Raw genomic sequence first — 25,116 nt, forward strand, 5'->3', positions numbered from 1 at the left:
CAGAACCCAATGCCACAAGTCACACACCTTGTTGCATTATCTCAACTATCTGCACAACACGCTCCATGTGCTTGCGAGCAGCAATAAGTCCCTGTAGCATAAGCAGCTTGTAGTACAGGAACATGTCACTGTCTTGTCCTCCCATAACCTGGAAAGAAATTCACATTGCACCACAAGAGAAAAATGCCCTTCTACCTTCCAGGAACAAAAAAAAAAAAACGAGGTAAGCATGGTCAGATCACCAGAATGAAGTTAACATCGAGCCAGTACACTTTTCTCGAATCTTATGCATCTCACTTACATCGACAAACTCCTGTGTTAACTTGAAGGCAGATGTCTCAAAGCCCAGATTCCGTGGGGAGCTCGATAGGATAAAACCAAAGTCTATGTGGATGATATGACCCTCTTGGTCCAAAAGAATATTGCCATTATGCCTGCAGAGAGAAAAGTCAGAAATGTGCTGATTGTCGAGTTCCAGCAACCGATGACGAAGAACATCTTAGCTTCGTGATCAACAGCACCCAATTTAAAAGGTAACCACACATACTATCCCATTTGACCCTATTTATTGACGTTTTATCCTCTGGAAGCCTTTTATGTGATTTTAAAGCACTCACTCAGTCTTGTGGCACAGGTTTTGGTGGGAGAACGGCATAGACACCTTCAGCTGTGGCGCATGACCTCAGAGTTGTTATGCCCCAACTGGGATCCGGCCCATTAGCGAGCGGGAGGGAGAGCCAAAGCATGACAAAGACAGAGGTGAGGGTCATTAAAAGCCCTTATAGGGGAGAGCAGTACTCCATCGAGCTGCAGATGAAGGCCATGTAGGTGGACAGGAGTTCAGGTGTGCCAAGTAAGGACTTTATACGAAGGTTGGATGCCCAGTCGGTGGTTGGCTTTCGAGGCCAACTTTGAAATGTGGTTTGCCCATGAAAGATCATGGCTGAAAGTGAGACCCAGGAGTTCGAATGACAACTTCCACAAGAAGAATGTTAAGAAATTAGATAGGAGGGTTTGCCAAAAGTGTGTGTGTGTGTATGTGTATGTGTATGTGTATGTGTATGTGTATGTGTATGTGTATGTGTATGTGTATGTGTATGTGTATGTGTATGTGTATGTGTGTGTATATGTGTATGTGTATGTGTATGTGTATGTGTATGTGTATGTGTATGTGTGTGTGTGTGTGTGTGTGTGTGTGTGTGTGTGTGTGTGTGTGTGTGTGTGTGTGTGTGTGTGTGTGTGTGTGTGTGTGTGTGTGTGTGTGTGTGTGTGTGTGTGTGTGTGTGTGTGTGTGTGTGTTTATTGAAAGACATATTCTAAATGTTTGACCAGCTTGTGATTATTTTTTTTTCAGTCTGAAGAGAGGGAAGGGGTGCAACCTGTCTGTCTGAAGGATAAGGGATGTCATGGTGAGGGTCAAGTAATCAGCAAATAGATAAAGAGGATTTTACAGTCAGAGAGATCATAGATTAAGATCAGGAATAGGACTGGGCCCAGAACAATGCCCTGGGACACTCCAGCCTTCACAGGGAGATGAGACGAAAGGATTCCATAGAGTGCCACATGATTGCTACGAGAGTCGAGGAAGTGAGCAAGTCATGTGTGGACTTGGCCTTGGATACCATCGGCAGATAGTTTGGAGAGTAAGGCAGGATGCCAGACTGTATCAAAAGCACAATACATGGCCAAAGAGACAGCCCTGATCTCATGTCTGACATCAAGGGTCTCCCTCCATTGCTGGGTGAGTAGAAGCAGCATGTCCAAGGTGGAGTGACCTGGTCTAAAACCAAATTGGTGATCTAAAGATGAGGTTGTTGGAGAAAAGGAAGGATTTCATATCAACTGCAACGATAGATTCCATGATCTTGCTGATTTTAATTAAGCTGATAGGACTGTAGTTAAGGGGATCAGCTTTTGCACCTTTTTATGTCATGCAGTGATGTCGGCAGAATTCCAAGCAGATGGAAGAAGATAACCGAGCGCAAATGACAGAGAGAGGATGTGCAAGAGCAGCAGAGCAGGTTTTTATAACACGTGAGCTGATGCCGTCTGGTTCAGTAGCAGTCAGAGTCGAGGCACCTGGCCTTCTCACGAGCAGGGTCGGCTGTGGTGCCATTTGAAGAGAGGGAAGGGATGGAAGGAGAGCATATGCCAGTCATACTTAACAAGGCACAGACAGATTTTAAAGGAGGGAGATAAATTTGAAAGTGATTTCTGATCCCTCCACTCCCAGTTAACATTTTATTCTTTGTAATCCGTCCTGAATGTGCGCTAAAAGGGATCACGGCATGACTTTAAGCACAATTCCACCACATCGAGAACATTCTGGCAGAGTCGAGAGGTGGGATTAATGCCAACTCCACCATTCAGCATCGAGCAAGCAAGGCTTGTCAACGTCACTGGGCAGGGCATCAGGAGATTCAATACAAAGGACACCCAGAGTTAAACTTCAGTTCCTCACTTTGGAGCAGTGCAGAGGCAAGTTCCTTGTGCTCTTCAGTTGTTGGGGAGGGAGTTGTTGGTGTCCACAGGTCTTATGTTGGAGAGGTGGCCCTTAAGAGAGGGTCGTTCAAATGCTGCGGGGTGTATTGCACACTCTTTTGTGGGGTCCCCTCCACCTTCTGCCGTCTCCCGCAGCGCGATGTATCCCACTTGGTGGAGTCAGGGCCAGCCAGCCATGCACCAGCAGATGGACCGCATGCCTCACGCCTGGGTCGCATGCTGCTTTCCATTATCATCTTCTGTTGGACACATAAGGCTTCAAGGATATATAATTAAGGTTCCTGTCCGTGACAGGAGAGATGTCCCTGTCTGGATGAATCCTCAGGGCGCGTATTTTGGATTGTTAAAGATCATTCTTATTTCTTGCTTTTTCTTCTCCTTCATCTTTTACTCTCTGTTCCTCTCTTTCGTTATCTATCTAGAAGTGAATTATTGCAGAAATCTTTCTCCAAGGCTCACTTACTGTACGTGGATGGGTTTGAGGGCTTACTGTACATGTGTGAAGTAGCGACTGAAACCTGAATGCCATCCAGGTTCCGCCTGATGATGCCATCTTTGTTCTTTACTTCTTTGGGTTCCTTCTTGGTCTTCTGTTTTATTACACTTCTTTCCTCTCTTCCCCATTTTAATACACTTTAAATTCACAGGATCTCTGAGTTATTCGGACGGTGGCGGTCACTGATATCGTATAGCAGACTAGCTGTAAATCCTTTTCGAAGATATTCGGGTTTTGGAGCGCTTAACGCCCATAATCGAATTCATCTTGCCAGCTAAGATCCGCCGCTCGGTTCCATGTTGAATTAGGACTCCAGAGAGGCGAGGTGTCCAGCATGCCAAAATATCAGCTGCCCGGTGTTCCAATTGAATCTGGTAGAGGCGATGCACGGCCATTAATTTGGTTTGGAGCGTCTTGGCCATTTGGCCAGTATGACCGCCATAGCAATACACATGACAAGTTAGTCTGTTAGCTCAGTTATCAAGACTAAAATATGCTGAAAACAGATCTGCCATGACATTTGCAAACCTCGCATAATCATCCGACTTGACAGCTGCATAAATTTGATATACATCATCGAGGTTAACTGTACTGGTACCAGACACCAGGCATCTCATGTAAGTACAGTAACAAGTTCTGTTGGTAATGAGCTTTCACAATGAATCATTCGCAAGATGTAATGCCCCATAATTTGCTGTCCTTCCGAACGAAGTTCATGGACCTGGATAAGAGACTTCCTCGAGTCTATATTTTGTGACAAGAGCACAAAGTACATTAGATGATCAGACATTCCTCTACACCCACAAACTACTCGCTCGGCTTCAATATCTCCTCTGCTCCCGACTGGCCGAAACACGAGGGCCACTTGCACCTTGTGTACAGGCCCGTGCTTTTTTGTGAATGAATGCGTTCGGGCACTCCCTGTGATAAGATATATTGGGAGTAGTGTCGGATAATGACAAAGCTGAAAGGATGCATTGCCTTTGCACATATCCTGCAACTAAGGAATGTGGGTTTCATAGTTTGTGAGAGTACTGATAAACATGAAAACGAAGATATAAAAAAAAAAAATAGGCATGTATGAACAATGTAGGATCATGATCACATGTTCTACTCATTTCTACAATACAAATATGTTTTCAAAAGAAAATAAACCCAAGATACCCCCACAAACCTGTCCTTTACTTGCAGCAAATAACAAACGAGGCAGTATGCAGCACAGCTCTGCACAAAATTTCTCCGTGCACACAGGAAAGCCTCAGTGTTATAATGGCCATGCTCCTGCAGAAAGAAGTTGAGCAAGGACAACTGTGACTGCTTCTTTACTTGATGAATAGACACTGCATTGACAATAGGCTCAATCATGCCACTGTCTGCAGACGTCACCAAGATCTTGTAAGGTTTGAGCCACAGTGGAACACGTTCCTGCTCCCAGATTGCCTGCGTCCACAAAAATGAGAATATAATTATTCCATTCAAATCAAAAAGGGTGGGAAAAAAAAAATTGCTTTCCTGGTCTGCTTACTAAACTCAGCTGATGGTATCTAGGCTCCCCTTTTGGGTTGGCAACAACCTGCACATTCAAAAGCAGTGGGTGGTTTTGGATGGCATCGTCTCCCATGCTCCACCTATAAAAGGAGGGTGTCCCTCAAGGTAGCATTCTGGGACCAATCATGGTGGTCTTCAATAACACCACTTCCTCATTGGAAAATCCTGTGTATGAAATTGGAGATTACCAATATGTGCAGTTTATTTCCTTTACCAATATGCTAAGCCAGGTTGTGGGCGAGTCGAATTTTCAAGCTGGCCTACAAGACAAATTTCCATCTGGGGAATTCTCCACAAGACCCATTCCTTAGCTTACAACATTGTATGAGGCCTTTGTGTGAAGCACCGTGGAATTATGGCTCCCAGCTGTGGACTGGTGCTGCTGCTTCCCATCATTCCACACCTATACGCCGTAGAGTCTCAAACCATACCACATAACAGCCATCTTGTGATGGAAGGCCGAGTCTCAAAGTCGACTTCTCACCGACTACGGGCAGGTGTGGTAGCCTTACAGTCTCGATTCCGGTCTTACTACAACTGCCTTTTCATTTCTACCAATCCAGGAGTGACACATTCTACCAATCAACCCTAACATGTTACTCTCCACAAGTCTAAACTTAACACACTATTCCATTCATTCCCCCCCACCCCTCCCCTCCAATAATTCCATAAGACTCACAAGTGTGCATGCACTCCTAAGCAAACCATAAAAATATTATTTTGCTTATCTCAAGGCCAAACTCTCAATCTAGTCTCCTTCCACAAAATCTCAGTCATGGTAGCACCTTGCTAAGTCTATATATGGTGAATGTTCCTTCTCTTTCCCCTCACTCGCTCAAACTCTGCTTGAGACAAGGCAGAATACGTAAACTCAGTATTTACCTCCGAATCTCATGTACGAAACTCATTCTGCTCAATCTCAACCTCAACGTACACACTACCTTATTGACTCTCCTTTTCACAGCCAAGGGAAGCTTGGTTTATGCCAGTATGAGATTTCCTGAATACTAAATATCGATTTTTGCCAATGTACTTTATTTCTATCGACGTATATAGGTTCATGCCTCGTGTTGGCTTAACGGTTAGGGTGTGGGCTTGGGATTGGGATTCTAGGACCCTGAGTTCAAATCCAACTTGGTTGTTGAATTAATACCAGGTGGGGTTGACTGCCTGTCATCCTTCCAAGGTTGGCAAAATGAGTGCTGGCTTGATGGTATCCTGTGTCAGAGTGGTGACCCGTCCAGGATTGTGTCCAATAGCCAAGGAGACTTCTTAGGCAGCACAGAGTATGGTGTCATTGGATGGATATAGGTTACTCTTTGAAAAAAGACATGCTTCGCTACAACGTTGTTTACCAATGGGGAAACACTTTTCTGACGTCACGTTTCCACATAACGTCGTCAGTTCCCACCAGTGCACTTGTATTTTGAAATGAATCTCCACGAAACCTTAGTCTTGATTCAGCATTCCACCCGGTGAACCTACTCTCTCGTTTATTTGTGAAGTAAATTTCCGTGAAACATCACTATGTAGAGACATTGGGGGAGGTGGATCTGCTCCATCATCATCCTCCTCCTAATAGCCCCCTTCCCCACCATTTTCCGCTCACACTCCACAAGCTCGATCCATGACCATCGTCAGTGAGTACAATACTGTACTTGACTTTACATGTTACTTTTTTGATATTTACATAATGCATTTATTTATTTTGTTTGTTAGGTATTATATTGTCGTTGATTTTCCGCCCGTGCGGCCGCCTTTGCCCAATTATGGCCGCGCACACCCACCGAATGAGCAATCCAGTCGTAGCTTCCGGATCAACGCCGAAACCCAGCTACGGGTATTTTAAACCACACCATAAACCAGCCAACTCTTCTGTCCACGCGCTACAAGGTCAATCGCCGAATTGTCGACATACCTAAATATTCGCGCGGACAGAAATGCCGGGAGTTTATACCTCAACGGGACCTGCACGAAAACAATGAACAAAGCCACTTAAGCAGCCGATGATGAACTCCGATGAACTCCGATGAAGCAGCTCCGATGATTCAACTCCGATGAAGCAGCCACTCCGATGAACAAAGCCACTTAAGCAGCTCGTTCCGTATGTGATTGCCGAGCGGTTATATGTCGCCAAGCCCCGTCGGACCAGATGTACGTTTTATCGGCTTATAAACAGCCAGCTAACATTCCGAATGCTCCATGGCAGTGAATGTGAGGAAGGGACGCAACGAGCAGGTGACATTTAACAATGGGGACATTTACTTCCATACAGGCAATGCAATGAATGGGGGGATGGGGAAAAAAGACACGAGCAAAAACCTACAGCCGAGTTCTATTATTAAATGTAAAGCAAATCAACACAGGCACTTAACAGTTTCCTACTTGTTAGACGGGCCCACGGACACTCGTACGCACACACACCCAAGAAATGGTGGCTGATGCCTTTAATAAGGACTTCAACTCGGAGGGACAGATGAACTGAAACCCAGAACCTATCTCGAACCTCTCCACCTCGTGTGGTCTTCAAGCTGCTCGGACCCAGGCTCCAGCGAGAGCGAGCTGGATCCAATCACCATGAGCCTTCCCGAGCTCCAGCGAATCCTCTCGCGCTTCTGAACACGTGCTGGTCAAACGAGGCGCCAAGCCTTCCCGTCGATGCGTCGCTTCCCCGAAGAACCACCTCCAAGATGAGGCCAAGGAGTCGCACCAAGCCGGGAACCGAGCGGAGAACAAAGAGCTCCACAAACCAAGAAGAGCCAGCCGAACCAAGATAAGGCCACGAAGTAGAACAACAGCCTCGAACCGGCTTGAGCACCCTTGAACCAGGCCGACACTCCTCGACCACCAGGCCGAAGAAGAACCACGACAACCCGACCAGCTCCTCCGATGAACAACCAGCCAACAAGCAGCTCTTCCAATGAACAAAGCGAGAACCAAGAACTCCGAGCCGAGCAACCAGCTCAACTCTCTTCCGATGAACAAAGCCTCTCACAACACGAACCAAGAACAAGAAGCAACCACCTCTCTTCCGAACAAAGCCAGAGCCCAAAAAGCGAACAGAGCCAAGCAGAACCCGAAGGCCTGCTGAAAAAGCTTTCAACCCTAACCCGAGCCAAGCAGAACCCGAGGGCCTACTTCAAGCCAAGCCCAAACCAACTAGCCCTCTCCCGAGCAGAGGATCTCTTCCTTATCCCTCTCCACCCCTCCCCCTGCTCCCGGCGTGACTCATCCTCTCGTGTCCGCACAACCGTGGGTGGGAGGGAGTTATTTACGTCGTGAATCACGGGACGGGTGGGATCATCCCCCTCTTCCCAGAAGAGGGGGAGGGTCGGCTTCCTTTGTGTTGTGATCGCTCCCTAACTATTATATTAAATTACAGCGCATTTAATCGATTTCTGCCCATTAAACAATGGAAGGTGAGCTATCTATGGAACATGCACTTCTTGACACAACTGAGCTAAAGGAACCTGAATGTTGTGTGCGATCGAATTCGAAATTCGTAACAATACTTTGTGATTATGATGTTATTGAATGTAAATGTCCAGAAATATGGCTTTTGTGGACTCATTAAACATGTTTTTAATGCAAAAAACAAACAAACAAACAAACAAAAAAAAATCGGCTTGAAACACATTTAATGTTATTGACATTAATTTAAAAGGGGGAATTCACTTCAAAAAGTCACACTTTTTTGGGGTGTTGGAGGTGAACTTACTGATATATATATATATATATATACATATATACACACACACACACACACACACACTTTTTGGGGGGGGGGGGGTGAAGGAAGTTCAGAATCTGGGCCAGGTTTCAACCGACACACGTTGGTCTTGATGCCCATTTTGAGGCAAAGGCCACAAAAAAGTGAATATTGGGATGTGGGGTCAGGCAGTGCTGTCGCAGGCCCACAGGCAAGAGGTAACCACCACGAGGTCAGTAACTCCATAGCTTTTCAATGCCCAACACGTCCCGAAACCACTGCTGGGAAAAGCTCACCCAGCCAGACAGAGTCGGGTATCCCCATTCTCCCCCTCCCCCTCCTCCCTTCACTCCCCAGGCAGCCCCTGGGAGTATAGAGAAATCAAATACATACATACTGTTGTAAAGGTTTGCAAAAACAGATAATGAAGTAATGACTGCAATATGGCTTTCAATAGGTCTTTTGATGAAATGTGATTTTTCATCTGATTTTTTTTGGCATCATCATCAGGATGATGGCAAAGAGATGAGGTTGGTACATCTCACAAAGAAAGTCATCGTACCAAACGATGCGCAAGAGAGTACAGTGACGAGATGTTGATTACAACATGGAAAAAAACGAGGTGAAATTTAAGAAAGTTGTTATGCAGCCACAGATCTCAGATCAAGTGTGTATCTGCACTCAGGAGAGCCAGGAAACAACATATTTCCAACTCAATTCTGAACTCTCAAACCTGTCTCCCCCCCTCCAAGTCCTGGTGGTGTCTGGTCAAGTCTGTTTCTGTTGTATGTTCTCCCTCCATCCTTTCCCTTTCCTTAAATGGCTGCACAGCTGATACTGCACGTGAAAAAGCTGAATGCCTAAACTCTGTGTTACTTCTAAATGTTGTCCCAAACCCATAGTAAAGTCAAAATGTGGAAAAATTACCACGTACCCCCAAAAAATTGCAAGAAAACGTTTTATGGTATTTTTCTTTTCTATTAGGTCGACAGAACATATCAAAAGTTGCCAAAAATTGGACCAAAAGAAGGGTCTAGTTATAAGGTTAGAAAAAGATGGCAGCCAATGTTAGAACATGTCTGATATCTACTCATATCTGGTGAATTGAATACTTTCCAACCACTTTAACTCCTTGAGGTTAATTTTTGGGAGATAATGACTTGCAGTGAGCGAAATACATCCTAAATAAATAAAATAATGCAAAAACAAAAAAACAAACAAAAAAAACCTCATAATTTCATCGGAAAAATAATTAATGACTCAAAAGGTTAAGTGTAAAAATTATCTCTACGTATCATTATTTCAGTAAAGTTATGATTCCTGATGCTAACAAAACTACCCCATGTGACGTCATTGATGCTAAAACTTCTTCCTTTTTAATTTCAGATAATGAAAATGTGCGTGGAGCAAGCACCCAACTGCCCCTTGTGCCAGAAGGCATTACAAAGTGAAGATGGAGCAACATTGGTAGAAAAGGAGCTGATGTAATCTCCTCTCTCGACACTTGCGTTGCTTATGCCATCATTGTAGGAGCTGGAACTGCAGTGCACAGGTCTTGCCGTATGAATTACGTAAACAAAAGGCACATTGAGAAACATAAGAAAGCCAAGTTAGATCAAACAACATCCGTCAAGAGAAGTGCATGCCTCTTGAGTGGACCGTATGATAGTTCAACAGACTGATTATTCTGTGTGAACAAAGTTGCGACGAGTAAAATTGGTGTCGATTACGATGCATATAGCTGTGTTAGAACATATAACTTAGTGGATGAAGATACTGTCACACTGTTAAACACGAAGTGATGACTGGGCCACTACTGTCCAGGGACGTATTGAATACTTCAGCAGAGAGTTGCACGCTGCAGACTGTTTGTCCCATCATTCATGTGATGCAAATTTTTGCACTCGTCAGGATGTTCCGCTGCAGCACAGGGAAGCGCCTAGTGACAGTAAGCAACAAAGTTGGGCGACCAAAGGACACGGACCAAGAACAAGCATTTCACAGGATGTGCGCCCACTGAAGTTCAAACACTCTGAACAGTATGGGGAGGATATATCCGTGGCTGAAGGTGAGGGGCTAGTTGATAGTGACAGAGAAAACTACCAAAATCCAACATAATTACTTCAACATGCCACACGACGACGACGACGAGGAAGCCATTCCCCTGCCATTCCTCAATGAACTGGACAACAACATTGACACTGTAGATGTCCTTTCGCTTCACTCAACCAGTACCAAATTGGCAAAGAATGATGCATGTACTACACAAGGACCGACTATCCCAGACAGTCTGCGGTAATTTTTCTACCGAAGATCGATACGGACCATGGCGAAAACACATTTATCTTCTCCACACTAGAGCACATGTGCAAACTTGCTTCTAAGCATAACGCCCCACCAGTTGTCACTTTCGACCAGCCACTCTTTTGGAAAGCTTCCGAGATAATACATGAGGTTCCATGCAATAGCTCAGTTACAGATGATGTGCTGTTACTTGGGACCTTCTATACCTTCATGAATCTGTTGGGAGCCATAAAAGTACTGATTAATGGGAGTGGCCTGAAAGACATCTTGGAGACGATTTACGGTGAAAACGCTGTGGTGCACATGATGAATGGAAAAGCTGTGCAGCGTGCATTTCGGGGACACCTTGTTTGTCAGTGTCTGATGCACCTGATCGCAACTAAAGTCATTGCAGATGAGCCAGGATTTGAGATCCCCATGCAAGAACTTGAAAGACAATATACTATGTTAGATACGAGTGAAATTGTCTTGGAAACATTACTCAAAAGTGATTGTATCCCACAGATTCCCAAACACTAGTTTCTAAAAAGTCTTAATTATCTAATAGTTCAAAAACGAGAAAACTATGGCTGAACTATCTGCAAATGTTGGGAGTGGCCCGGGAACTTGTCGAGGCGGATTGCACAGGGTCGTGGCAAATGCACCTCCATGCTATATCCGACTGCTTACCGATATTTGCTGCTGCTGGACATCCCAACTATTTAAAGTCTGCTTGTATTTACCTACAGAAGATCCAAGCATTAGAAACTGAAAACTCGACAGTATTTTCGAAATTCAGAAAGATTCCACGTGATCCGGCGCACCGACCAATACTGGGCTGGCCTTGGATCAGACTTTGTGATCGGACAGACCCTGATGCGGTCCCTTAAAAGTACAGGGGCCTAACAAGAGGAAGTGGAATGACTGAACATCAACGAGCTGTTTGGATAATGTCTTCTCCTGTATCCTCCGCCGTGCAGGAATACTGTCAAACCGTATACACAACAAGCGAACAGCACAAAGAGGCATATGTGGCACAAATAGATAGGGACAAGATGGACTTGGCCAAAATTGCCACAAAGCTCGAACAGCATTCTCCATTCTCGGATGAGGTGACCCTTCGCAACATCATCACAGGGATAAATGCTGATGAGAATGTGAATGTGCGGGACATTTTCATTGTTGGCAGAAACACAGGAAAGAAAATGGAAGGCCAATCTGTCTTCTCATATTGGCACAAGCTGAAGTGAGGACACTATCAAAGTCACCAAGGATCGAACCATTGATCTGGAACTGTTATTTCAGAGGTTCCTTGTGGTATCTCAGTCAGGAAATCTGTGCCGAGATGAGGTAATGAAATATGAACTTTCCCCGTATCCTCCATCCTTGTGTGAAGCAAAGAATCGTATGCGGAAGCCAGAAAAAGCACAACTTCTGGACGCTATACAATGGCATGCTCCTTTGTCAGAAGATGCTGTTCTTCAGTCCATTCCAAAGACTGATCGCTATGTTCTCGATGGTGGTTCACTTCAACATCGACTGAAATGGACCGAAGGCAGCACCTCCACCTCAATTGCAGATGCCTATGCGTCTTTCACGTCAGACCTGTACGGCAATGCTACCGTTGTCATTGAAGGACATGATTGAGGACCAAGTACAAAGGACAATACGCATCAGCCACAAAGTCAAACTCTGCTTTTGAACAAAGTCAACATAGGATACAAGAACATTCGTTGGGAGAAAGGAAGATTTCCTCTCAAATGAAATGAACAAACAGGCCCTCATCCACTCGATCTCTGAACGCTTGTGATATAAAGACTGTCATATCATCCAAGCTGAAGGAGATTCAGACTTGGACATGGTGAAAGCATCCATAGCAATGACATCTTACAATTCAACAACCATGATTGGAGAAGACACGGATCTGCTGGTTTTGCTGCTGTATCATGCAACTATGAAGGACCGCAAAGACCTGTACTGTTGGTCAGACAAGGGGAAACCAAATGTTTATAACATTAAAGCTCTGAAACGGTTGCATGGTGACGATGTCTGCTCTGATCTATTGTTTGCCCATGACTTAACCAGATGCAACACGACTTCGAGAATCTTTGGGGTGGGGAAATCTGTTTTCCAAAAAGTCATCAAGGGTGAACATGTCTTACGTGCCTGTTCACAGGTCTTTTGCGCACCAATGGTAGATCAATTTACTGCAGAAGCTACTGGTTGCAAGGCGATGGTGTCTGTTTAACGGGACCCAATCTGACTTTAGCATCGTTATGCTACAAGTTCCTTTGCAAGAAAGTGGCCGCAGCAAAGACCTTCATGGCGCCCAAAAGACTGCCTCAACAACCTCGGCCACAAACCTTCACTCTCGGTGGACGTACCGACAAGTCATGGCCCTACTGTATGGGGCTGGGACATGCAAGGGGACAAACTTATTCCACTCATGATGCAGCATACTGAAATCTAGCTGCAAAAAACATGGCCTTGAAAGCACCAGAGCTTGCAGACCTTACCAAGAAGGCAACTGTGGTAACGTGGCTACTGAGCCAGTTTCAGATGATGAAAATGAAGACCAAGTATTTTGGGGAAGGGACGTTGGAAGAATACGCTCTTCAAATCGAAACCAATTTATCGAAGGTAGATGAACTCTTTCGGTATTCTGGAGTATTTTAGTCAGTTTTTGTTTCTTTGTCAATCGCACATTTAGTTATTTTTTTTATCCATCTTTGGCAACTTTAATGTTGTTATTCTGTAGACCAAATAAAACAAAACAAAAAAAACCCATAAAACGTTTTCTTGCAATTTTTGGGGGCTCACGTGGCATATTGATCTGACTCCATTCGGGTTCTGTATCCACCTTACCCAGTCGTACGAAACTGTTCTTGGACTCTGTGACTTTTTCTCCAGACAAAGTGGAGCTGTCAAACCTCGACTCAGATTTTGCAACCAGTCCTGACGGCATCAGCCCTCGTGTCCAAAAAATAATAATCTTGCTCACCCTCCCTCTGTTCTATTCAACCTCTCATTTACTCAAGGTTATCTGCCATTTGCTTGGAAATCGTAAACATTACCGCCCTGTATAAAAGGTGCAAAAACAGATCCCTGCAACGACAGACCAATTGGCCTTCTCCCAATCATCAGCAAGGTTATGGAATCCATCATCGCTTCAGGCATTAAATCATTCCTATTCTCCAATGGCATTGCATTTACCCTAAATGGTTCACGCATGCGCAGAACGATTTCCGATCATCAATTTGTATTCAGGAAAAATCACTCTACCGTGGACAAGCTGCTTCTGCTTTCCCAACAATGGATGGAGGTCCTCAATGCCAGACATGAGATCAGAGCCATCTCTATAGACATACCGCGTGCTTTCAATATGGTCTGGCACCCTGCCCTGCTCACCAAACTCTCTTCCCATGGTATCTAAGGCAATCTCAACTCGTGGCTCGCAGACTTCCTTTCTTGTCGCAGTCAACGTGTGGCCCTAAATGGAATTCTCTCATCCCCTCTTCCTGTCTTGGCTGGAGTTCATCAGGGCAGTGTTCTGGGCCCTGTGCTTTTTCTGGTTTACATCAATGATCTGACAGACTCTGGAAAATCCTCTTTATCTCTTTGCTAATGACTCCACCCTCTGCCGTACCATGTGTCATCCCTCAGATCAGCAAGCAGCAGCATCTTCACTCTCTGCAGATCTGGATAAAATCACAAGCCGGTCCAACACGTGGAACATGTCTTTCAATCCTAACACATTTCACTCTCTCACAATGTCTCTCCGAAAGGACAGTCTCAACACCCCCCCTACCCCTCCCCTCACCCAAAATCTACTTTCTCAAAAATGCTCTTGAAGAAGTTCTTTCATTCAAGCTTCTGTGTCTCAACAACTGCTATGATCTCTCCTGGGAAAGCCACATTTTCAAGCTGGCCTCCAAAGCCAGTTGCCAACGAGGCATCCTCCATCGTGCAAAGTCCTTCCTTGGTACACCTGAACTCCTGACCACATACAAAGCTTTCATCCACAGCCTGATGAAGTACTGCTCTCCCCGCTGGACTGGTGGTCCCACCTCACAGCTTTCTCACTTCACGCTGTGGAAACCAAGATTTTTCGGATCATTGGTATCTCCCACGATGAAACCGAGTCTTTGGGTCTCTCACTCTCTCACCATAGGTTGGTCGGTGGTCTGTCTTCTACCGCTTGCTCTCCGGCCTCTACCCCCTGCTCTGTCTGTGATCTGTCCCCCCTCAAACTCCCATATTTCTACAGGGCACTCAAGGTCCACCAGCAACCACCTTCCAGTGAAACTACCAACATCAAGAAGCATTGCTCACCTTTACTCTTTCATTCCTCTTTTTCCCCACCTCTGGAACAAACTCCCACACTCTCAATTGCACCCTCACCTCCAGGTCTTCAAAACAGCTGTTCAACACCATCTCTTATCTTCCCCCTTCCAAAACTATTATCTTTTCTACCCCTGGTAAACCACCTCAAACCCAACTCCTTCAAATTGCCTGCTTTCCTTCCTGAAAAAGTCACTGTAGTGTTCACCTTGTTTACCCCATGCACCCCACCCCACCCCTCTCCCTTCCACAGATCTCTGAACGTCTCTGTTCCCCAATGTTTTGTGCTTTGTTCTTCCACCCCTCTTGTCTCCTGCTCCCTTCGTTATATATTCTGTTAGCTCTTATACGATCCTCGATATTGTATACAAAAAAAAAAAGTAATCAAACTTATCAAGGGCACATTTGCTGATAACTACATCTTCCAGAGACATCGACTTAAAATAAGTTATTGAGGAAGACAAATTCTCTCCAATTAATCACATCTTGATGTCAGCTGATGGGAGACTTCATCCATACAATGACAAAGCACATCTTGGTCATCTGCTTGAAGCACAAGTAGAGACAGATGAGAACATCATCAGTCATGACCCTTACTGGGCCAACCATATTGCAAATCTGGCCTCAAGAGCTGCTTGAACAATCCAAAGACTTAGGATCCTCTGTCCTTCAAGTTATTCCTTGCAAAATGATAACTCCCAGTCTATAAGGCCTTTTGTCCGTAGCACAATGGTACAACATTCTCTCTTATGGGCTGGTGCACCACATCACATCTCTCCTAAAATGTGTGGTGTCTATGGAAGTTTTCAACATTATTAGTATCTCCCACAATGAGGCTAAATAACATACCCAAAACAGTCTAACTTGATGGTTACTGAGTTTTCACCTCTCCTCTCTTTTCCTGTTTGTTCTTTCCCTTTCTGGCTTGTGTCAAACTGTGGTCTCACTACACCAATGACAGCACATTGCATTTTATCCTCCCCATCTTCTCACTCTTTCACAAACTGAAATTTTATAAACAAAAATAAATAAATAAAATTTAAAAGGCTTCACCTGCAGTTGTGTGAGCACCTGGTAAGCAAGCAGCTCCTGTCGCAGATCATCTCCACATTTAACAATGACCGATAGGAGCCGCCAGTTTGGAAAATGTCCATATGGTGAGGACTCACGAATCCGTCTGTGGGTATGTAGAAAGGGGTGGCTTGTGATGGAGCTTACAAGATCACTTAAACTGAAGTAGAATTAATAACTTGCTCTAAACAGTTTCTTATTGACCCATTTTGTTCCAAGCAATGAAGATGCAAATACCGAATGTTTTTACCGAGTGTTCAAGATTTGTTTTACCACTCAGTACCTACTTTTTGTGTCACAGTTTTGTACTTTTACAAGAACAGGAAGATATGAAGGCATTAACAAAGGATGAGGAATTTGACCTGTGCTTTATTAATCGTGATTCTCATTTATGACGAGACAAATTTTCCAAAAAAAAAAAAAACAATATAAGAAAAAGAGCAATCAAAGATCGCAAACCCTCACCAGCACTTCTTTTGAATGGTGTATTTTTATAGGTTTTAGGGTAAATCCAATATGGCTGCCAAACCATGTGACCTATGACATCATATGTGTGACCCTTTTGTTCCTCATGGATAGGCAGTCATATGTATAAAGCTTCGCCTCGATCATTTCAGCCATTTCAAAAAGGATTTATTTAAGGTATAAAAAAAAACAAACAAAAAAAAAAAACATGATGGCTGCTGAATCACGTGACCAATGAAATCACTAAAAAAAAAAATTGTGGACCATTTTATCCCAAGATGACCCTCAAAAATGTTTATACTGATCAGATGTGGCGTTCTAAATGTGCAATTATGAAGTCACAACGAAGGCACCTATGACGTCACAAAAATACCACACATTCCCCATGAGGAGTACTTGCTCTGTGCCACTTGTACACCCATGGCTTGGGGAACACAGTTGTGAAGTTCCCCTCAATTTGTCCAGCCGTTCTGGAGAAGATTTTTTATAGGTTTTAGGGTAAATGCAATATGGCTGTCAAATCATGTAACCAATGACACGTGTGAACCTTTTGTTCCTCATGGACAGGCGGTCATGCGTACACAGTTTCGTCTCGATCTGTTCAGCCACTTCAGAGAAGAAGATTTTAGGGGTTTTAGGGTAAATGCAATATGGCTGCCAACGCATGTGACCAAAGACATCAGATTTGTGAACCTTTTGTTCCTCATGGCGAGGCGGTCATACGTGTAAAGTTTCGCCTCGATCTGTTCAGCCACTTCAGAGAGGAAGATTTTTGAAGGTTCCTTTTAAAAACAATACGACTGCCGAATCACATGACCGATGACGTCATGAATTTCTTTTCTGTGGACTATTTTATCCCTAGATGACCCTCAAAATTTTTTCATACCGATCAGATGTGGCATTCTACATGTACAATTATAACGTCATAATGAGGGCACCTATGACGTCATAAAAAAAAACACTCATTCCCAATGAGTACTTGCTGTGTCAAGTTTAAATTTTTTCCTTGGTTAGGGTTTAGAGATACAGAGGTCCAAAGTTTTTCAGTTTTTCCAATACGGCTACCACACCACATGACCTATGGAGGGATTTTGTTTGTGCTCTCCAACAGCTCAACTCTCTCCCTGAGAGCACTCCCATAGGGGTTGGCACCTCTTCAGTTTCACCGCCCTATGAACTTTACCTCAAACGTGGTCCGCTTCAATGTGAATGAGTGTTGTGCTCATGGTACCTTTGTTTCTCTGAACTGTTAAGTGTTTATTTATTTGTTGTAAAAGTCTGTCCGCCTTTTGTCCCGAGGTATGTTCCGTTTATGCTCTCACATTGCATTTCAATAAATTATTCATATTTCGAAAGACCTCCAAAACATACCGCACGGCATAAAACAGACTCGGTAGGGTTGGATAATCCTTAGTGGTCTAAATTGGATCATTTACTCTCATTAATTACCAAAGGGGTTTAGATCTCACTCGGCACATTAACGCATTATCCGCTCAGGTGCATTCTCAACCAGATTCAGCCGTAGGTCAACCATTCGCGAAGCGACTGCTTCGGTGTTATGCAGCTTCACACCCGAGTGGTCAACGATTGTGGTGAGGGGCTGCAAACATGATTATTTTTCTTAGAGTAGATAGTGCTGCTTTGTCAAGCCAATTCCATGCCATGGATTTTTAATTCATGCACCAACTTTTTGGAAACAACGCCTTTCCGATCATTCACACTTTCTTGCTGTCATGTTTTGCATCGTCATCATACAAGCGAGTCTTTGCATTCTATTTGACGCACTTCGTTTTTGATGTTAAAATCTGGACAATGCAAAACAAATCTCACAAGAATTTCAAAAATAAAAATAAAAAATAAAGAATAAAACATTTACGCAGGTAATCTTTTAAAAAAAAAACCAAGTAATGTCTTTGTGAAGAAAGTAATTTTCAAAAAAAAGTTTCATTCAGCGTTTCCCAGGACATTTCACATTCATGTTCGTAAAGTCATAATCCCATACCGACCCCTGATTGTTGCTTAACCCACCACCCAACCACCTTTTTCTCCCACCTTCCTTCCTGACACTCAACTACTCATCTGCATTGTGTTGGTGTGTTTCTTTGTCTGCCTGTTCTCATTCTTTCTTTCAGTATGAACCAACTGCCCAGTCATTTAACCTCGTCCATGAGGAGCTAAATGACTGGGCAGTGTTCACAAAAATGATTTTTTGTATCTTAAAAGATGAAGAAAACATGTACTGCCATTCATAAGTAGTGTCAAGTGCTACTAATAGATTAAATGTTAAAAAAAAAATTCTGACTTGCAATTGTGTTTAAAGACAACAGAAAATTGATCAACCAAAACAGCTTGCATACTGGACTTTCTCTTTCCAGGGCTCTTTTAAAGCAGCAGCTGAAGGATCCTCAGGATCACGTCGGAACTGTGTTGCTGGAACATTTAATTGCTCTGATAGTCGACGCCTGTAGAAAAAAAAAAAGAAGCAAGTTAATTGCAATAAATTTACTACTTTTTAACATGAAAGCCAAATTAATTTTAACCCGATGAACCCTTGCAGACATTTTACCAGCCGCTATTCAAACCTCCATATACCCGAGCAGTCGGATTTTTCTCCAGGGAGCACAGGGTAGGGAAACCAAAAGTCCAAGGAGCTCAGGGTTTAAACGGTTAAGTGGAGTGGAAAATATGAAGTATTTCAATAAAGAAAACAAATAACCCCTGCAAAAAATTTAAGCATCAACGCCACTATCACCAATCCAGGAAACAGTCGTTTGGCCACATATTTCTCGAACAAATCATTATTATGAAAGGAGATGTGTGTGTGTGTCTGTCTGTCTGTCTGTTGTGTTATAACTTGAGAATAGATTAACAGATTTCAATAAATCCAACGATGGTGGATTCAGGGAACTCCTGGAAAGGTTTGTGACAATTTTTTTAATGGGTAAATGAGCACACGTGGTGAAACTGCAAACACCAAGTTGCGATGCTGGTTATCCCCGCACTGCCAGGAATCTTTTCTTCTTGTCCTATTGATTAGCCATCACAGTAATGATTTGTATTTCTGTCAGCGAAGTGACAGGTCTTATATTGCAGTTGCTTATAAAATGCATCTTCCAATGTAGAAGCGTTGAATCGGCTTCAATGAAAACAATACTGAACTTCGATGAAACCATTCAATGGGAACCTTAGCTTGGCAGAAAAGGTACCAAAACGATTTGGGAGAGCTACTCACCTAATGTCTCCAGCCAAGAAGTAAACTGGCTCTGCTTTGCTGTCCAAACTGGTGATGCTGTCCACAGAGAACTGGGATATCGTGTCACTGCTGTTTGTGGATTTGTCCGACTTGTGGATCTCTGGTTGCTGCAAAATGATGCAAAGAATAATCATCACGTGTACTCATTTACTTGTCCAAACAATGTCTGCGGGATTCTCAAATCAAGTATGCCATTGTGTACTGCCATGAGAATACAGAAGTGTGTCCAGTGCAAGAGCAAGGAGTACTCTTCAGCCAAAACAAAACATTTAGAAGTTAGTAGGAAAAACGAAGATTATACAAGCAGCGGTACATTCAAAAGTACACCAGCCCCATCCATCCAAATCCATTGGGACCATACTCGGCAGAGTGTTGGTGCTCCCTAAGCAGTCTCCTGGGCTATTGCGCACAATTCTGGACAGGTCACTAGAATGGCTCAATAATCCCAGCAAGCTGGTACTCATTTTGCCAACCTTACAAGGATGACAGGCTGAGTCAACCCCACCTGGTATTAATTGAAAGGAGGCAGAATTTGAACTCAGGACCCTCAGATCCCAAGCCCTCCACCCGAACCATCGAGCCAACACCAGGCATACCACCCCCAGGCCAAGTAAATAAATAAATAACAAATCCTCCTGGCATCCTTCTGAAGCCTTCGGCGCCTGTGAATGACGCCTTGCAGCACATGGAGGCGGAATTGGGAGGGAGCGGTGTACAATAATTGATTAATTTCATATAATTAAAATAAATTATAATGGTAAAATAAATAAGTTCTCAATCAATTGCCGAATAGCATAACGAAACCACCACTTTCATCCGAATCTGTAACTTTTTGAAAATCAAGTAATTCATCAAAAAATGAATAATTAATCAATTAATCAATAAATCAGAAATACCCTTTATAGCCAAATCATTGTTCACCGTTATGTCCAAATATCAGCTTCCAAGCTACAAAGGTGCCTGAGATATTGCCCAGATGAGAAAGAAAACAAATAAGTAAGTATTAAATAAATCGATAATAATTAAGTAATTCATCAATTAATTGATTAATCAAACAAGCTCAAATGAGCTAAGATCCTCGTCCTCTTAATGATGAAGTCATAAAAACGAATAAGACGTCATTGTGATGCATCAGGTTTGCGATAAATTATCTGTGCTAATACCCGGCTTGATTTCCGCAAACAAAATTCAAACAGCTTGCCTAGTTTCGGAGATAATGGAACAGGCGATTTCCATTAGCGGCGATATTATGACGTCAACTTTTTTTCTAGGAAGAATTTCCAAAATCGGAGGTGGTTACTGTCTGCGCGTGGGCTTTCTGCATATCCATGGCAAGTTTCACGAAGATCCGATGAAAACTCTGGGTTGTGAAACAAAAAATACGAATGAAGTCATAAAAATTGATATGACGTCATAGTGATGCATCAAATGTGCGGTAATTCATCTCTGCTAATGCCCTGTTCAATTCCCACAAACAGAATTCAAAAAGCTTGCCGAGTTTCGGAGATATTTTTTTAGGTGATTTCCATTAGCGGAGATATTTTGACGTCATAACTTTTTTTCTAGGAGGAATTTTCAAAATCGGAGATGGTTAGTGTCTGCACAGGGTATTTTACATATATATGCCAAGTTTCAGGAAGTTTCGATGAAAACTGTAGGCTGTGAAACAAAAAAGTCCACAAGAAGAAGATGAAGAACAACAACGTGAGTAAGACTTAGATATCCTCCACGAGGATGTAAAAATAAAAACCAACGTTTTTGCCAAAGCATATCTTCACTTTTGTCTCCAAATTTCCGCTTCCTAGCTTAAAGGATTGCTGAGATATCACCCGGATAAACAAACAAACAAACAAACAAACAAACAAACAAGCAAGATAATGGAGTGAAAACTGAGTACGCCCTTCCTTCAGCGCCTGGTGATGACGTCATGCATCGCCTGGATATGGAATTGGGAAGCAGTGGTGTACAACAAACATTGCAGCGAAAGAGATGTTCCATTACTCGTCAATGACAGCAAAGAAGAACTGAGATGTTTTGGGAAGACAATGTCAACCACGTTTTCTCAGCTCTTGCCTTAACCTTAGCTATTAATAAAATCCCAAAGCACAAATGTCTGCAACACTCACAATGAACAGAATGGTCATGTGTCTTGAATAAACCACTCACTTCAGAAGTGGTTGCCAATTTTGTAAACAGAAGATTTGCCAATGTTGAAAATTCAGACAAATAATTATAAACCCTCCTTCCTTCCCCTAGTTAGCCTCACCCACTGATGAGTGAGGAATGCAGCTAATATATTACTAAAAGGAGAAGCATTCGTCCATCCATGCACGTGTCTGTTATTCTATATTCCAAAGGGCTTCGACCGTCGTAGAATAATAAAAACGGTATCATTGGAAAGGTAGCAATCGATTTACTTGGGAGGAAAACGAATAATTGATGTACTTGGAACAAAAACTTGGGTCCGTTTAACCATAAAAATGCCTCTTTTAAAAGCCCTTGTTTCAGGGATTCATGAAGAAGAAATAGGACCTCGAGCTTTAATGTGGCGGCTCCAATGGTAACAATTATTGTTCCACGACAGCAGGAACACTTTAGTGGGATATGGGAGCAGCAAACAAAATTATATACAAGTAACATTTTTTGAAGCAGTAGAAAAACAGGAGCAATACCCTTGGGCGCTCACCTGGTAGTGGCTCGATAAGATAACCAGGGAACCACTGGAAGGCATGAATGACCCACAAAATATGTAACGGAGAAGAAAGTACCTACCTATGGATTTTTTAAATTTTAAATGTAGTGAAAAAAAAATTTTGGTACATCACGAGTGATAAAGGTTGTGGTCAAGTTTCATCAAAATTGTGTGTGTGGTTTCAGAGAAGAAAGCAAAGCAAATACCAATTTTTGGGGGGCAAACCCTGTAGACCCCCTGAGGGCCTGATTTTTTTTTTCATGCCATGAACAAACTTTGGTTTATACAAGGTGATGAAAGTTGTGGTAAAGTTTCATCAAAACCGAATGTGCAGTTTCAGAGAAGTTGGTGAAAGCATTTGTGGACGGATGGATGACGTGCCATCCCATAAGCTCCCTGGAAGTACGTTCCAGGTGGGCAAAAAAAACCAAAAAACACACACAAACATATATATATATATATATATATATATATATATATATATATATATATATATATATATATATATATATACATATACATATACATATACATATACATACATATACATACATACACGGATAGAGCACACACATAACAACAACCACAGCCACAATATGACGACGAGCAAGAACTAAGTATTATAAATAATGAAAAAAAAATTCCAATTTTTCATGCATTTCACTTCATTTTCCACACTCATTGAGATTCACAGATAGACAGGCAATATGTAAAGTACACCATGCTGTCCTGCGATTAAACATACCAGCGAAGAGCCAGACAGGCATGCCTTACGGGTTAAAATGGAGCAGCCAATGCGGAATGGGAATTCAGCACTGTGGTAGCTTTGGTCACAACCTTGTTAAACAGATCCCAAATGTACACAAGGTTTCGGGACTGCTTTGGGGGCCATTTAAAGAATGATCATGAAGGGTTCCAAGAACAATACCAACAAGACCACAACCGAGTAAAATAAGAAAGTGTATTCAATTGTTTAATTTTGATGAAACTACTCTTCACAGAGAGTCAGTGCTGCCAAAGCAGTTTTTTGCAAGGGTTAAAGCCCAGTCACACCTTGACGTTTTAGCCAGCAATGGCAACGTATCAAAATGTATGTAAAACGCTGGCTTACGCTGAACCTTTGATGTTTTTTTTTTAAAGATTCGGACGTATTCATAACGAGTTGGTCGTATGCATAACATATTAGTAATGGACACAGAACGTTTCGTTGTCTTATAGATAACTTATACCAACGAATGCTTAGCCTGTTGTCAGCGTTCACAACCTATGCCCAACGATAGTCTAACTTATGCATAGCACGCTGCACGTATTGCCGACGATGACGTGGCGTAGCCTATTAAAAGGCTGCCTCACAATGATTCAAATCATAACCGCCGGAGAAATTGAAGTGTCAACATCGCAGTCACACCTTGGCGATCTTGCCAGCGTAAGCCGACCTCTGAAAAACGTGTCTAAAACGCTGGCGCACGTCGAATACGGTATGGGTAAGTTTGGTATACGTGAATAGAACGCTAAAGTACGCTATCATACATCGTAGTAAGTGGAGTACGTCTTGAAATTTTAAACGTGTTAAAAATTTTACGACATACTTGCCGTATGCCTCACACGTTCCGCATGCGATGGGAATAAGTTGTACGCACAATATGTGATCGTTGGCACATGTCGACAAAAGTTACTTGGAAGTTACCCATAAGTCGAAACACGTCGAGGTAATGGTTAGGCGTCAGTGTTCCAGACTCCCTGGTTTTTTTTTTCTTCTTCTGTATGACGGTGATGTTGACACTTCGATTTCTAGTGCGGTTAAAATATAATATAATTAATAGGCTGCCGCTCAACGATTTAAATCATAATCGCACTATAAATCGAAGTGTCAACATCACCGTCATACCGAAGAAAAGAAAAGGAAAAAAAACCAAAAAAAAAAACGGGGAGTCTGGAACATTGACGCTAAGGCCTAAGTCACATTTGCTCTACGGCGAGGATACAGCGGCCATATGCCCTCTGAATTGACAGAAACGTGCGGCAGCCGCAGAGTTTCTGAGGTGGCCTCAGGATGGCCCTGAGGCTATGTATGGCTATATTTAACAGGCCGTAAGGTCGCCGTGGAATTATAGCGCGGAGTTATAACTTTTTTCATTTCTACGTTCGCCGTAGCAATTCGACAAGCCGAAACAAAAGAAATGGTAAAAAAAAAAACCCAAAAAACTCACTCGTTACCGTCCATCTGGCTGCACGTTCGCCTTAGGGCCCCCCTGCGGTCGCCTTGCGGGCACCTTGTGTCTGCCTTGAAAATTCGATGGCCGCCACAGGAACGCCAGAAGGTCACCGTGCGACATCAAATCAAAGACCGTACGGCAACCCCACGTTTTCGGTCTCCACAATTTATAAATACGCCGTGCGGCTCCCCGAAAAATAAAAACATATGTGACTGCCACATTGTGAGACCGTGAAAATACTGCGGCCACCCTATAATTGCTAGTGGCCATAGATTTTTTTAGACCCTACGGCCGCCGTGCCAAATGTGACAGGCCTAACCATTACCTTGACACGTTTCGACTTATGAGTAACTTACAAGTAACGTGTGTGGACGTGTGTCAACGATCACGTACCGTGCCTACAACACGTTACTCATAGGTTAGAAATAAGTTTCGGGTACGCTAAACATTACCTCGACATGTTTCGACTGATGAGTAACTTACAGGTAACGTGTGTCGACGTGTGTCAACGATCGCATAACGTGCCTACAACTTATGGTC

At 43.1% G+C, this 25,116-nt stretch overlaps 1 protein-coding gene across 4 annotated transcripts in view; it reads right to left on the reverse strand.

The window, feature by feature from the left end:
- PI4KB (phosphatidylinositol 4-kinase beta) overlaps positions 1 to 25,116 on the reverse strand; it is a 92,332-nt gene that overhangs the window by 2,894 nt on the left and 64,322 nt on the right. For all 4 annotated transcript variants that reach the window (XM_085873545.1, XM_085873544.1, XM_085873543.1 and 1 more), the window contains 6 exons: positions 19,648 to 19,775; positions 18,773 to 18,877; positions 15,933 to 16,056; positions 4,173 to 4,438; positions 302 to 434; positions 28 to 148 (listed from right to left, as the gene is read on the reverse strand). In XM_085873545.1, the coding sequence (XP_085729671.1) occupies positions 28 to 148; positions 302 to 434; positions 4,173 to 4,438; positions 15,933 to 16,056; positions 18,773 to 18,877; positions 19,648 to 19,775 (877 nt within the window). The remainder of the gene's footprint in view (positions 1 to 27; positions 149 to 301; positions 435 to 4,172; positions 4,439 to 15,932; positions 16,057 to 18,772; positions 18,878 to 19,647; positions 19,776 to 25,116) is intronic.

This window comes from Eptatretus burgeri, chromosome 3, assembly GCF_056783735.1.
Source record: "Eptatretus burgeri isolate ZD-2024b chromosome 3, Ebu_testis_v1, whole genome shotgun sequence".
Taxonomy (NCBI): domain Eukaryota; kingdom Metazoa; phylum Chordata; class Myxini; order Myxiniformes; family Myxinidae; genus Eptatretus; species Eptatretus burgeri.